At 38.3% G+C, this 13,584-nt stretch overlaps 3 protein-coding genes across 4 annotated transcripts; 1 reads left to right on the forward strand and 2 right to left on the reverse strand.

The window, feature by feature from the left end:
* Window positions 1-688: 688 nt before the first annotated feature.
* On the reverse strand, window positions 689-2,779 carry acbd7 (acyl-CoA binding domain containing 7). Its single transcript, XM_079344428.1, has 4 exons — window positions 2,642-2,779; window positions 1,782-1,899; window positions 1,635-1,697; window positions 689-1,141 (listed from the first exon to the last, which is right to left on the reverse strand). The coding sequence occupies exons 1-4, from the start codon at window positions 2,651-2,653 to the stop codon at window positions 1,068-1,070; spliced, it is 267 nt and encodes an 88-aa protein (XP_079200554.1). The 5' UTR covers window positions 2,654-2,779; the 3' UTR covers window positions 689-1,067.
* Window positions 2,780-3,523: 744 nt separating this feature from the next.
* On the forward strand, window positions 3,524-6,134 carry rpp38 (ribonuclease P/MRP 38 subunit). Its single transcript, XM_079342835.1, has 2 exons — window positions 3,524-3,621; window positions 4,420-6,134. The coding sequence occupies exon 2, from the start codon at window positions 4,427-4,429 to the stop codon at window positions 5,249-5,251; it is 825 nt and encodes a 274-aa protein (XP_079198961.1). The 5' UTR covers window positions 3,524-3,621; window positions 4,420-4,426; the 3' UTR covers window positions 5,252-6,134.
* On the reverse strand, window positions 5,513-13,281 carry nmt2 (N-myristoyltransferase 2). 2 transcript variants are annotated; one of them, XM_079342830.1, is made up of 12 exons: window positions 12,970-13,281; window positions 12,389-12,506; window positions 11,595-11,736; window positions 11,190-11,308; window positions 10,881-10,972; window positions 10,632-10,748; window positions 10,352-10,522; window positions 10,161-10,269; window positions 9,904-10,074; window positions 9,626-9,793; window positions 9,302-9,439; window positions 5,513-8,728 (listed from the first exon to the last, which is right to left on the reverse strand). In XM_079342830.1, the coding sequence occupies exons 1-12, from the start codon at window positions 13,080-13,082 to the stop codon at window positions 8,708-8,710; spliced, it is 1,479 nt and encodes a 492-aa protein (XP_079198956.1). In that variant the 5' UTR covers window positions 13,083-13,281; the 3' UTR covers window positions 5,513-8,707. The 2 variants fall into 2 exon arrangements, with proteins under 2 accessions (XP_079198956.1, XP_079198957.1); XM_079342831.1 differs by lacking the exon at window positions 12,970-13,281 and adding an exon at window positions 12,631-12,956.
* Between the last annotated feature and the right edge of the window lie 303 nt (window positions 13,282-13,584).

Below are 13,584 nucleotides of genomic sequence, written 5' to 3' on the forward strand. Positions count from 1 at the left end.
TGCGCTTGACCTACATTTTATCAGTGAAACTATGAAGCGTTGATGGTGGGTTTTTAATGCAGCAAGGGGTGAAGTATGGAATTATTTATATGTGGTAAACCTAAAACAAGTGAGGTATGTATACACAATCCAACACTCAAGCTTCATATGTACTGTAGACAAACACAGTCAAGAATGCATTTTCCAACAAACTATAAATAAACACGAATGTTAAAGGTATCTGGAACCCCTGCCTGTGTACCTATTATGTATTTACTTTATTTTATTTATTTACCTTTACCTTTTTATTTGTGTTTTTTTTTCAGTAAACCTATCAGTAATGGGAACTGGCCATTCTGTGACAAATGTCTGAAAACAATTCTTATGTGAAATAACTTTTTTTTTAAGTTGCTGTGATTATTTATAGAACAAAACATTAGTCCTTGTTCTGAACATAAATGTTTTCAGGGGATTTTTGCTACATGCAGGCTGATACAGACTAATACTCAAGTTCTGCAGTGATCTTTCCGACACAAAGGTTATAACACGTTTTTGTTTTGTTTAATTAAAACTGAGTCACGGATATGTTTATGTTGATTGAACTCCTTTTTAGTTTTAATTGCGTTGCAATGAGCTTTTATTCATTCATTTTATTTTTGTCCAACCAAATGTAATTAGGTATGCTTAATGACAACAAAACACACACACACACAGTGCATAAGTAAGAAGTTTTATTTTCAATTTGTTCACATTTAAAAGCATTTAGTTAGCCCAGTTAGTTAGTCAGCTGCATTTAGTGTACAGTATATTGTTGTGTACATGTGGATTACAACAATTATCTTTATGATTTGGATTAATCAGAAATTTGAAATGTTCACATTTTTAATCCAAAATGATGCATAGCATTATTCAGAAATATCAAAATGGCAATAATCTAAAAAAAAAATTATAAAAAGAAATTCATCACTTATCACACATCATTCTGAGTTATTATGGACTTTGAATGCAGAAGGCTACTGGTTGATAGACAACAGGATTTTATTGAGTTAGTAGTTCCTGTTTTAAGTCCTGTGAGGTTATTGCAACTCTTACATGCCATACTTATTAATGATTTCCTTTGCAAGTGTAATATAGGCTGTCATGGCATCTTCCTTTGACATTCCTGAAAGAGAGAATAAATACAAAATATTATTATTGAGAAGACAAATAGGATTTTTTAGTGAAATGTTGCAAAAAAGTGTGGTCATGAAATTCATTACACACATTCATTACTCCCTATTTGATCAATTGTAATCATTTTAGTGGTTTCTTTCTTTGTTTTTGTTATTTCAATAACACCAAATATAAATCAAAAGCTCAGAGTCCAGTTCTTTGTTTATGACCCCTTTTCAGTAAAACTCATATAATCTGCAAAGTACTGAAGAAAGGCTTTAAATACTAACATGCTTAGCCTATGATAAACATGTAAGATGACATACCTGGTTAAGAAAAAGAAAACCAAATCCAAATCTAAATGTGTGTGTAAAAAGTATATTAATTTAACCCAAAAAAATACAGCCTCACAGATGGCAGATGAACACATGGTATTACCTAAACTTGAATATTAAGTTGGAAAATTGACTGATTTATGTCTACAAGCGTTTAAAACGTGTCACCTTTTCTGGAGTTCCAGGCATCCCACTTGGCTTTTCCCTTTAAGTCCAGCATCCCTGGTCTTTCTAAAATGTGTAATGGAAAACATATGTACAGCATATAGGGAACATTCTGTGTACATTATTCAGATTTTCTGCAGCAAGTCATACCTGTGTTGATGTCTCCCACAACTGCTTGTTTATAAAGGCCATAAAGGTCAAGGAGCTCCTGGTCCGTAGGCCTCGTCTTTACCTTCTTCACGTCTTCTGCCAATTTCTCAAACTCTGCCTACAAGAAAAAGATGTTTAGAAAATAAACATTCAGGTAACTTTGTGTATTGCTAATATATAATTAAAAACTTTGCTATAATGCTGTCATGAGATAAGAATATGTGTATGTGAAGGTTCCACTCAAGTGAATCCAGATAAGGTAGTGGCTGGGAATAGCAATCACACAATATGAGAGAGTGCATATAAATCAGTTAAAGATTACACTAATGAATGAAAGATCTGAGCGTAGTATTCCGGTCAGGGTGCAGAGCCCAGGAAACCTATTGTTGCACATGTTAGGGCTAAACAATGGCCTTTTATTCAAGACTGGAGTGCTTCTGTGCCTACTTGAATAATCTACTTTACAAAGGATCTGGGCATTGCAGAACAGATAATTAGGGTCCAAGTGACATGCACGTAAACCCAAAACTACCAAAATGTAGGATTTCAATGATTTTGATGGGCTACTATTGAAGTTGCTAAAATCATTTATTGTAAATTACATAATTTGTCATGTCCACTAATAATAGTCAGCACCTGTCTTTAACACTCCAGCACCTTAAATATACTTGAGCAAATGAATAGGACTCTTTGTTCGGACTCGTTTTTACCCATCCCACTGTGTCAAACATGGATGACACTGACACTATCTGACTTAACACCCCTCTGCTAAAACCGTTATTTACATAATCGCAATAACAATAGGATACACCTACGCTACACTGAAGAAAAAAATGATAATAAATGTAATTATATTGTACCTGATTGGACATTTTCGCAGCTGGAGCTCCGGAGTTCAGATAAATGTACTGTATCCCCTGTTTACGAGACGGATCTGCGCAGCTGTAATTGCAGCACAGCTGATCAATGTGAGACTGTATGCCAAGGAGACTAGAGGACTGCAGAGGAGGGAGCGGAGAGCTGCTCGCGAGCTGATTGGCTGCCTGTCACCCTTTTTTACGCACACAAACGCACGCATGCACGGACGCACGAGCGCGAGCCCACAGTTATATGCGGACCAATTCAATATACTAATAACTATTTGTACTGGTATTTGTAATGTGTTCCTTTTATTTCATTTTTAGATATATTTAGGCCTAATCTTGGTGCACTGAATCCACCTGTCCAGAACTGACCCATATTAGTCAATAATAGTCAATAATATATAGGCCTAATATAAAACAAAAATTCGTAAAGGACAAACATAGATTAAAATATAAATTTAGACAATGGAATGACGTAATTGAACAAAAAAAGACTCGTGGGGATTTAATAGGCTTTACCAGAATAATTTCAAAACTGTCAAAATGAACATAATGTAATAACAAAAAAAACCTACTATGACCTATAGGACCTATTTATCCATATGGGTAATAAAGTGTATCAAAAGATGGCATGTCACCTTGAGCACCAAGGATGCATACTACATTATATTGATAGACTATAGTATATAATGCCCACTGAGGACTTGTTTGGGCTGTGGTTTCTTATAAATAAAGTCGTTTCAATTCTATCTTTTATTTTTCTCCTGTGTCATCTCTATTATTTAGTCTACGATCAGCTCCTGTTCCCTCTCAGTTCGCTTGGTGGCGGTAATGCGCCTAACCGCTGATAAACAACAACAGCGAAGAAGACCATTTCATCATGGCGACGTCCTGTCACCATGCACACTGTGCAGCTAGCATCATTACGGGCTTATAACTTCGTCAAAGAAACGTGCTTTTGTTTGATTAAAACTCAGGTAGAGTAACTCAATGACACTTTTAACTTATGACCATTTTTTGACTGTCTTTAAAAAGTTGATGTCATTAATCTGCTTCGGGATTAAATTTGTTTTATTTTTTCTAAAACAAACTGAATGACATTAAATCTTCTCTTACTATAACTCAGAGAATTAACCTCCTCCCACACCACCCAGCGTGTCCTCACGAGATGTCAGACACGTAATCATTTCATTAGTTTAAAAACGAGCAAGATTAGTTTAAAAAAAACAAACCGCCGGTTAATCACCTTAATTATATCTGCCATTACCTTATTTTTGCTCCTTTAAAGTTTGGACACTTTAATGACGATCACCTTAATTATTTATCCTCAATGACTGTTTTTAATGTCTGTTCTCACACCTCAAATATAATGAACATGAAGAAACATCACACAGTGTATGTAGAGGGTTAATTTAAATAGCACATATGTTTGTCTTTTCCTGCATAGGTTATGTACATTTCTTTATTTGGTATGACTATTTTTAATTGCACAGATTTAATTTGTATTTTTTTGTTCTTAGTCACTGTTCATTGTAAGTAATGGAAGCCTTGAATTTCCCTCTGGATCAATAAAGTATCCATCCATCACATCCATCATGAAATATGTAGGATTTTTGGACTCATTTTTGGACTCATTCACGTCGTATTATTGGATATTTTTTCTCTATAATGTATTTTATATAAAGATCAATGTTTATAGAATTACTGATCAGGCTCTTGATTGTTATATTCTGGTTTGTCTGTTTTCATTTGTTGTTACACTTTCTCTTTTTCAGAAGAGGAATGGCTACTGCAGGGAAGCTAAACAAAAAGGAAAAAAAGAAACCAATTCTAACCAAGACTTCCTTCACCTCACCATTCAATCCAAAATGGAGCCCACTACCCCAAGAAGACATGCATTTTATCCTAAATACCCTGAAGGACAAGCTGGTTTCTACTGGTCTCGAGAAGAAAGAGGTGAAAGTGTTTCGCCCTTGGAAGAAAAAGAGAGACAAGAAATCTGTCTCCACACCGGAGCCTCATCCTGAGGTGATTAAAGACGCTCCTGTGCAGGTTTCTCCTAAGAACGGCTGGACAGATGTGGCAGCGAGAAGACAGCTGGCCATCGGCATCAACGAGGTCACCAAAGCTTTGGAGAGAAACGAGCTCAAACTGTTGCTGGTATGCAAGTCTGTCAGGCCAACGCACATGACGGATCATCTGATCGCTCTAAGTGCGACTCGAGGTGTGCCGGCCTGCCAGGTGCCTCGACTGAGTCAGAGCTTGTCTGTGCCGCTGGGGCTGAAAAGCGTCCTCGCGCTCGGGTTCAGATGCTGCTCTTCCAAGGATGATGACGCGTTCACTGACACTGTTGAGGCCATTATGCCCAGAGTGCCCTCACTAAATGTCCCCTGGCTAAAAGCTGCAACACAGAGTGTTAAAGCTGAAGACTCTGTGCACCCTGAAGAGGAGCACGAGGGCATCGGTGAAAAGAAGGGACAGAAAAGGAAACTAGAAAGTGATTGTGAGGTCACAGAGTCTGCCTCCCCCTGTACCCTGCAACCTCTCAAAGTCAAGAGAATAGTGGCCAATCCTACAAGGAAAAAAAAAAAGAAGGCTAAGTCATAGTTGGCTACACACAACAAAAACTCAGCCTTAATTTTTGAAAAAGTTTTCCTTCGTTCTTGAAAGTTTAAGCTGGATGCTTCCAGGTGTTTCTTTTGCATTTAGCCTCTTAAAATGAGGCGTAGTCTACTTGTGATCCTTTTTAAAAGTATATGGCCTTTTCTTTTAAGGTTGATAAATCTGAAGAGTTTTTTAGTTTTGTTTTTATATTTTAGGAAATGTACTCTTCTGCATATTATAGTGTACATTTTCTAATTTCCCCCCCCCCCTTTGGTTTATCAGAATCATTGCTTCTGCTTTCTGGATGACTTTGAGAGCAGTGTGTTTCAAATTTGACGGAGACAAGTAGATAACAGTGTCGCTAAAACTCTTTATAGACGGTGTCTGAAAGACTGGATGACGGTTAACATGATTTTAAATTGAATTGTTTGGAAACAGTTTGAACACTTGTGTGATAAATACATTTACTTTACCGCCACATTTCACAGTGAAAGCAAATTGGCTACAGACAAATTGTATAAGTTAACTGATTTCTGAATTAAACCTGCAAATGACAGATATGTTTCATGCTCCTCTGTAGACATGAAGCTATTGGAAATACATTTCCAAACCTATCCACAAAAATGGATGTGGGCAGATTTAATTTAAGTACTGTGCTTTAAGTAGAATATAGATATCACATATTTCAGTTTAGTTCCAAAAGAAGTGCTTCAGTCATATTCCTTTTTAAAGTGAGTTTATTCGATCAAATATCCATGCTGGTATAGCTGACAAGTGTGTTGAATCAGATTGTTATTTGCATGGGGTCATGTCTAAATGATGCTGGTACAAGTTCTTCAGCTTTTTCACAGCTTACAATGGATTTGAATAAAAATATTGTTCTTCAGTTAGAGAAAGCTGTATGTCATTTCAAAAGTTCTCCCTCCCGTCCCCCCGAAAATCTTGATTAAAAAACAAAACATCTTTTTTAAATAAGGCAGGTACCTCGGGTTTGAGTTCTCACTAAAGGGTGTGGCAAGTAACAACGTAGAGATCATCGTGGCAGCACAACGGACATGCTCAAAGTTCATTCAAACAGCTGCAGGCAACACATCTGTAACACAACCAGCATCCATGAGGCACACTGTCGACTCAGTAACCCAGCTTCAGTGATAAATAAATGCCGTTTGTGAAGGAAACCCGTTCACCTTTCCAGGGTAAAAAAAAGACCTTTAAACCCTCAAGCACTGACTATAGGTTGTCTTTACTTGCTAATAATATATTAAGGGATGAGAAGAAACTACATCACAGACAATAAAGAGACAAAAACATGGCAGCAGCCTCAACTTCTTCAGTAATGCAGACATCAGACATAAAGTTACAAACCCAGAGCAAAAAGACAATTATAAAAGACGCAACTTCTGAGTACACCAGCAGCTCCAAAAACAAGACGAGTGGTCCGACAACAGTTTCATCACAGAGAAATGCCAAGTAACTGGGGAAAAATAATAACTTTTATTTTTTAATTCACCCTCTTTTTTTTTTTTTTACTTGAAAGTTTAAGACATTGCTCCAAAGAGAACATAAATGATGTATTCAGTAATGTTGCGAAGTACATTAATAAATATCTGAACTGTTTCACACATTAGGCCACACAACACACTGAGAAAATGACCGACCATATTTTTTTTTTTTTTTTGATAAACAAAAACAGTATCATTAAAAAATAAAAACATCCAAAGAAGTCAATAAAAATGGACCCGGAAAATCAGGGAAATGCTTCTTTCAAAAAGATGCTGTTTGTTCGACAGGCTTTTGTAAATGCATCCTCTCTTCTCTAAATAATAGCTTATTCACGTTTCTGAAACACTTTTGATCTTGTGCTCAGTTCTGTTTTTACCAAACAGAGTTTAAATGAGAACACAAATATCTTGCAGCAGGTGAGGGAAATCAGTGTTTGTTTACACAAAGTTCTTAATGAACCAAGTGTGGAACCTTTTTCTGAACATCAGCTTCTGTATGGGCATCTTACACCATTCTATGCAGATATCAGGAGTAATGACCGACTACATACTGAACATTACTAAATAAAAGAACCAATCAAGCTGTTTTGAGCCGAGAACATCACTCTTTCTTAGTCAGCCATTTGTTACACTACCAAATTGTCTTCAGATCAGCACTACATCTAGTTTGAGAAATGTCATACTGTTGGCTGCATTTTAAATGTGATTTTTGTTCTCTGGCTGTTGTAAATTTTAACCTCCACGCTTGTGCGCTGAACATGCCATCCTTGTTTTTAGGTGCTTTTAATTTGCGATCTAAACATGACCCCATTCAGTTGTAGAGACAGGTTTGTAAGATAAAAAAAAAACAAAAAAACAAAAACAGATCCAATCCTTTGTTAAAAAACAAACAAAAGGAGGTTGAACAGTTTGTACAGTAGCCTATCTGTGTTGAAATCTGACCCGTTGACAACAAACAAACAAAAATAAAAACCCTTTTCAGTTGAATGAAAGAAAAAAAAAATTGTGCTTCTTTGAGGCAATACATTCTTCATTAAAAACCATTAAAACCCACATGGTCTGAACAAACTCAGTAACACCTATTCTACTTTGGAGGAAAATACTTTGGATCAGCCCTCCCGAACCCCAAACTCACACTACAGGAATAAATATGATCTGGCTTTAAATGTACAGGTCGCTATATATTTTCAACAAAAACAGGTTGATCAATGCACCAGTTGAATGAGTCCTTCCTTTTTGTGTATGTTTGTGAGTGTGTGTGTGAACATATTTATCATGGAAATGTTGATCATAATTTAAAGAATCCTTGAGGTAAAGGACTCGTTACGTGTAGCCTTCAAAGAAACACATTCAGTTCATGTCTTTTCTAACGAGGGCCAAAAACAGCCAGCAGAGAAACTCCTGTCTTCAAGGATACGAGACGGTACGCAAACATGAACTCATCAGTTGCCTTTAAGATCCTCTGCAAGTGTGCAGTTGCAGGTTGGGTACAAGAACTAGTCGTTTTGTAATGTAGTCATGTTTATGTTCATTGATTATCATCTACATAGTTCAATATCAGCTAAATTAAAATAACATGCCAGTCCCTTTAAAGAAGGCGTCTGCCAAGGAGAACTCAAAATGACTCACAACATCAGAGCATCCTCTGGTTTGTCAAACGGTTGTGTTTTAAATGGGTGTGCATGTCAGGAGCGTTGTACTGTATGAGTATCTCAGGCATAGCATGACTTCACATTCAGGATGTTGATGATTTTCAGATTTCACCTCCAGGTGAACAGAGAATTGTTCTTAATGACTGAACCGCCTCCCAGTGGTTGTTGTTTTTTTTTCTTTTCTGTTGTAGTTCTCATTGTCTAGCTTGGGCTATCTGTATGTCCAGGTAAGGAATAGCCACAGGTCGCAGACTTCTGACCTCTTGATCAGTGTTTGTGTAGCAGCTTGGTTAAGGGGAGGTCTGCTACTGAAGCACCAGGCCAACCTGACCAAACAAAAACAAAACAGAGTTTACCTCTTATTGTATGACACACACAAACAATCTGTGGGTTGTAACTATAACAAAGTGTTTGCTAACTGAACATGGTGACGGACACAAATAAGTAAGCTTAGCTTCTATATACGTATGACCACTTCAAAGTAAAATTGAAGTTGGTATAATAATGTGTTCAAAGCCATCATAGTGTCATTGTGATTAGTATTAAGGCTCTGTATGTAGCAGCCTCTGCCATCAGTATGTTTTAAAGGGTAAGTAACATGTAGTGTTAAAAGCACTTAGAGGGTTCATAAAACTAAAGAAAGGGTTGTATAATTGCAGTCTATTTACCGTTAAGACCAAATACTAAAGTAATCAATTTATGGGAAAATCCAGATTCTTCTCTTTGAACATTTAAAAATGATTTATTTGGGGCTAATCAGTCGCTCCCAAATAGAGCAACATCATGAAATAATTCATAAATAGACTTTGAATCCAGAATCGATTCTGAGTCGAATCGTGAGGCGCCCAAAGACACCCAGCCCACATAGGACAGTGCGGGATGTTGATGTTATTGCTGACCTTATCGGGGTCCATTGAAGGACATTTCCAGTTGTAGAGGTAATACTGCAGATTTCCATCTCCTATGCCAAACTTGAGCTTCTCCAGGAACACTTTATTCTCCATTAGATCCAAGGCATTGAAAACGTCAAAGCCTTTCTGTTGAACACACACAGCATGTTGTCAGAAAAAAGTTTGTTTGGGGTCTCGTCCCAAAATCTGTTTAAGAATAACATCATTATTAACTGGAGGCCTTCTGAGGTATTTGCAGCTCTAGAAATTCTCCTTTTCAGTGACTAAAAAAAAGTGTGAGTTGTTTGTGTGTTTACAGAAGGATGAACGTACCAGTTTGGCCAGGATCAGTGCATCATTCATTAAGTCCAGTAGTGGGGTTTGTGTATGAACGTTGTAAAAAGAATAAGCAGCCTTCAGGCTCCTATGAAGCGGGTGATGCATCACCGTCGAAGGCAGAGTGTAGAAACTAGCGAAGTCTGTCAGTACACCAGCGGCTCCCTGAAGAGATGTCAAAAGAAAAAAAAAAAAGAAAAAGTGAGCATAAGCAGAAAAGAAGAACCAACAGAAGCGCTGCCAGCATCTCGAGGGAAGAAACTCATTCCAAATACCTCTACCACATATGTGTCAATGATGTTGTCCTGTGGCAGGAACCAGTGAGCCACCTCCTCTTCTCCCATATAAGGTGCGAGTTGGAAACGTCTCAGGTATTTCTGCAGCAGCTCGGTTACCTGTGGGATGTCACGCCTCTCCATCGGCCGCAAACCCAGAGTCTTGATGCTCTGTAAGCGGTGTCGAGATAAAAAGTCTAATTAAGTTCCTCCCATTGATAAGAAACTTTGACTGACAGGCACGGGCAAGCGCTTACATCTGGTAGTCTGTAGAGTTTCATGGTTCTCTGCAGGGTCATGTTTCTGCTCAGGTGAGAGAATTTCACCTCCACAAGTTTTCTGGGGTTCAAAGAACGATGCCAATACCTGAAAAAGGAACATAAAGAATGAGACCAAGAGTTTTAAATCCCCCTTTCTGGTGCCTTGTTTTATGTTTTGTACAGCATACCTGCATGTGGACACAGGTTTAGGAAGCACCACTCCTGCTGTGTATACGGCCTGAAATATTCCTTCCAAGTTTACCCTCCGTGTAATTTCTCTGATTAGCACAGGAGCAACACGCTTTGAACGAAGCTTCTTATGGACACACAGAAAGTTGATTTCAACCATCCTCTTCACCCTGGAGCAGCAGATGGAAAGCAGACGCGTGAATCACAGCAACATGGTTTTCTACTGAATCATATCCCTGCTCTGATGCAAATTAGTGATGATCCGTAATGAGTTCTCACATGTCATAGATTCGTATATCTGCAGGGATGGCACTGATGAAGCCAACAAGCTTCTTATTGGAGGACACTCTCACTCCACAATGCCACTGTGGTAACCAGCCAGGTGGACGCAGAGCCCTGCGGGAGGAGAAATGTTCAGTGAGAGGGCAGACACTTCAATAACAAACTTCACTTTTTTTTTTTTTTTTTTTAAACTTTTAAAAATCATTAGCAAAATAATTAACATGAGCAATATGAAAAAACACTTACCATTTTAGAAAGTTTGGTGAATAGTCAAATCGGAACATGTTATCATCGTCCTCCACATAATTCTCATTTAACAACGTGTACAACTCCTTCAGCTGTTGGACAAAATGCTGTTTAGAGCTGCAATGATAAACTCAAATGACATGTATCTGGGTCTAAGGTTTCCAGATGTAAGCTTGTTACACACTATGATGGACTGAACATTTCCAGTTTTTGGAAGAAAAAAAGTCAGCAGATCCACTGATCATGACAATACTAGTTAGCTGCTCTTACTGCTTAAATCTATAAGTCTCTGAGACACACTGTACTTACTACATCTGCACAGCTGAGATCGAGAGTGTCCCACATAAAGCCTTGAGGTAAGGAATATGGCTCCTGTCTAATATTTTCCTTGTCTGCCTCTATTGGCCCATGACTCGTCACCACCTCATCTGTAAAAAAAGAAATATGGCACAGCTCTTGTAAAAGATAAAAGACCTTTTTTTTTTTTTTTTTAAATCTCAACATTTCCATTATTTAAAAGTAATATGCTCAGGTAATGCTGATCCAATGCTTAACATAGACATTGATTCTGAACTTGTAAAACACAGAAGTATTTCAGTGGCAGCAATAATACTGAACACCATTTTAAAACATTCTCAATGTAAAGCAAGGCGTAATAGGAATTACATCTACATTAAATAAACAAAGCTATCTAAAATTTCTGTGGGTATTTACTTAGTTTCGGCACAGGCTGGGTGTCCCAGAACTGGTATTTGTGCTTGGTTGCCTCGTCGATGCTCTTTGCTGGACCCTGGCAGGACAGCAGCTCCATGGCTCTTTGGATGTCTTGCAGCTTTTGAATTGGCAAGCCTGGGTTCTTCATGTAGAGAGGGGACAAATAAACAAAAAGTGAGTGTGCCTCAAGTGCAGGGGCAACTCTCCTTGCACGGTTGATTTATCATACAGCAACATGTAACACAGTCTGACAGAATTATCGACGCAAAACAAAAGAAGCCACGACGGCACATCGGTTTTATACCCTGAAATAATAGTGTTCACATGCATGTGCTACCTCTGAGTTTCTTCGTCTAGGTTTTGGGTATTTTAAGGGATTGACATTTGCATGCAGAATGAAAACCCAGTAGTTCATATCCTAGTTTAAATGATCCTGGAAGTTGACAGGTTAGTGATAGTCATTTTTATATCAAACACCAGGACAAGTTGTTTAAATATCAGAGTATATCTGATTTGTAGAGTGCAGAGTACTCCTAGTAGCAGACTGTTTTACATACAGCAGGGTTTGTACTTGTTTACAAAACTAAGATATGATAAACGTGAGTGAAAATATAACTAGGGTAGTAATGCTTTGATAAATGCTGTTGCAATAAGGTTTACACATGTACAGCGTTTAGGTTAATGATGGTTACACCTCATTGATCCAGTCATACTGATGGTAAACACAGGTTTATCTTTGGATTTGCATGTGCATTAAACATGCTGTGAACATTTTCATCGGGTCATGTTTGCACCTTGATCTCCTGGGAGTCAGATGCAGAGTCGGACTTTGCGCCACCTGAGCTGGGCTTCTCTTTCTTCCTCTTCTGTTTCTTTTTCTTCCTCTTTGCCCCCAGATCTCCACCTGGACTCCTTCGGATATAAAAAAAAAAACCAAATGAGCAGAACACAATTTAACCGGGAACTCACTTTATCTGGCTAACGGTACACAGTAGTACACAGACACACACGTACAGGCACGCGCACACACACACACCCGAAGCAGCATCAGCGTTGAGCTAACGATAGCTTCCATAGCAACGAATGACAGCTGAGCTAGGCTAACGTTAGCTCGCTAACTAACGGTCTTGACTGTCTCATGTCATTCAGACGGGACGATATCTTTGTTGTTAATTTTGAACGTAAAGGCACACATGTTTAGACAAAACAATAATGAACCTTGTTATAAATGCCTCTAATGAGCACTTATCCTCTGGTTTAGAGGTTGAAGAAACGGCCTTGTGTATCTGTTCCTGAGATTGCCTCGCGGAGCTCACACACACAAACAGGCTGCTGTGTTTCAGAGACGAGCCGGGCAGGCCATCATCATCCTCACCCTTGCATATGCTCATTCTCCTCTTCGTTGTCTCCGTCTATGCCGCAGGTGTCCTGGTCGTCTAGCTCCAGGCTCTGCTGGCTGGCCGCGGACTCACTGTCCTCCGCCATCATATAAATGTTTGTTTTAACGCCGCCGGCCGTGTGAGGAGGGATCCCAGGCAGCGGACGACAGAGAGATAGGCGGAAAAAAAACAAAGAAAAGGCCGAGAGAAACTGCACCACATAGAGGCCAACAGAGAGAACAACAAGGCAGGTCTCCTACCTTTTATCGTATGCTGTGGTACCACACAATACATAATGTTTTAGTCAAGTTATTTCATTTTTTTAATACAATAAACAGGTCACCCAAAAACAATATCCTACTTTTACATGCTCCAGTTTGTACTGTTATTAAACACAACTTCAACAAGCAAGCACCATTTGTTTTATTTTTAAGATTGATGAAATTTGACCAAAAATGTTATGCTTTGTTTGCTTTTGAAGCACTGCCATTCCCTAAAGTACTAAAAAAAGGATGTATAGTTATACATCATTTATTGCTGGTTTTTAATCCTGGTAATTTAATTCTTTGCATGATTTGATGCTTTAACATAGTACTTAAAAAAAAATCAAC

Source organism: Symphodus melops, assembly GCF_947650265.1.
Source record: "Symphodus melops genome assembly, chromosome: 5".
In the NCBI taxonomy this organism is placed as follows: domain Eukaryota; kingdom Metazoa; phylum Chordata; class Actinopteri; order Labriformes; family Labridae; genus Symphodus; species Symphodus melops.

Coding starts and splice junctions, on each gene's coding strand:
- acbd7 (XM_079344428.1), bottom strand. Junction 1,698..1,781: donor TGTGGGAGACATCAACACAG/GTATGACTTGCT, acceptor TACACATTTTAG/AAAGACCAGGGATGCTGGAC. Junction 1,142..1,634: donor TGCCTGGAACTCCAGAAAAG/GTGACACGTTTT, acceptor TCTCTCTTTCAG/GAATGTCAAAGGAAGATGCC.
- rpp38 (XM_079342835.1), top strand. CDS start 4,427: ATGGCTACTGCAGGGAAGCTAAACAAAAAGGAAAAAAAGAAACCAATT.
- nmt2 (XM_079342830.1), bottom strand. CDS start 13,082: ATGATGGCGGAGGACAGTGAGTCCGCGGCCAGCCAGCAGAGCCTGGAG. Junction 11,737..12,388: donor CTGACTCCCAGGAGATCAAG/GTGCAAACATGA, acceptor CTCTACATGAAG/AACCCAGGCTTGCCAATTCA. Junction 10,075..10,160: donor AACTCTACAGACTACCAGAT/GTAAGCGCTTGC, acceptor CACCGCTTACAG/AGCATCAAGACTCTGGGTTT.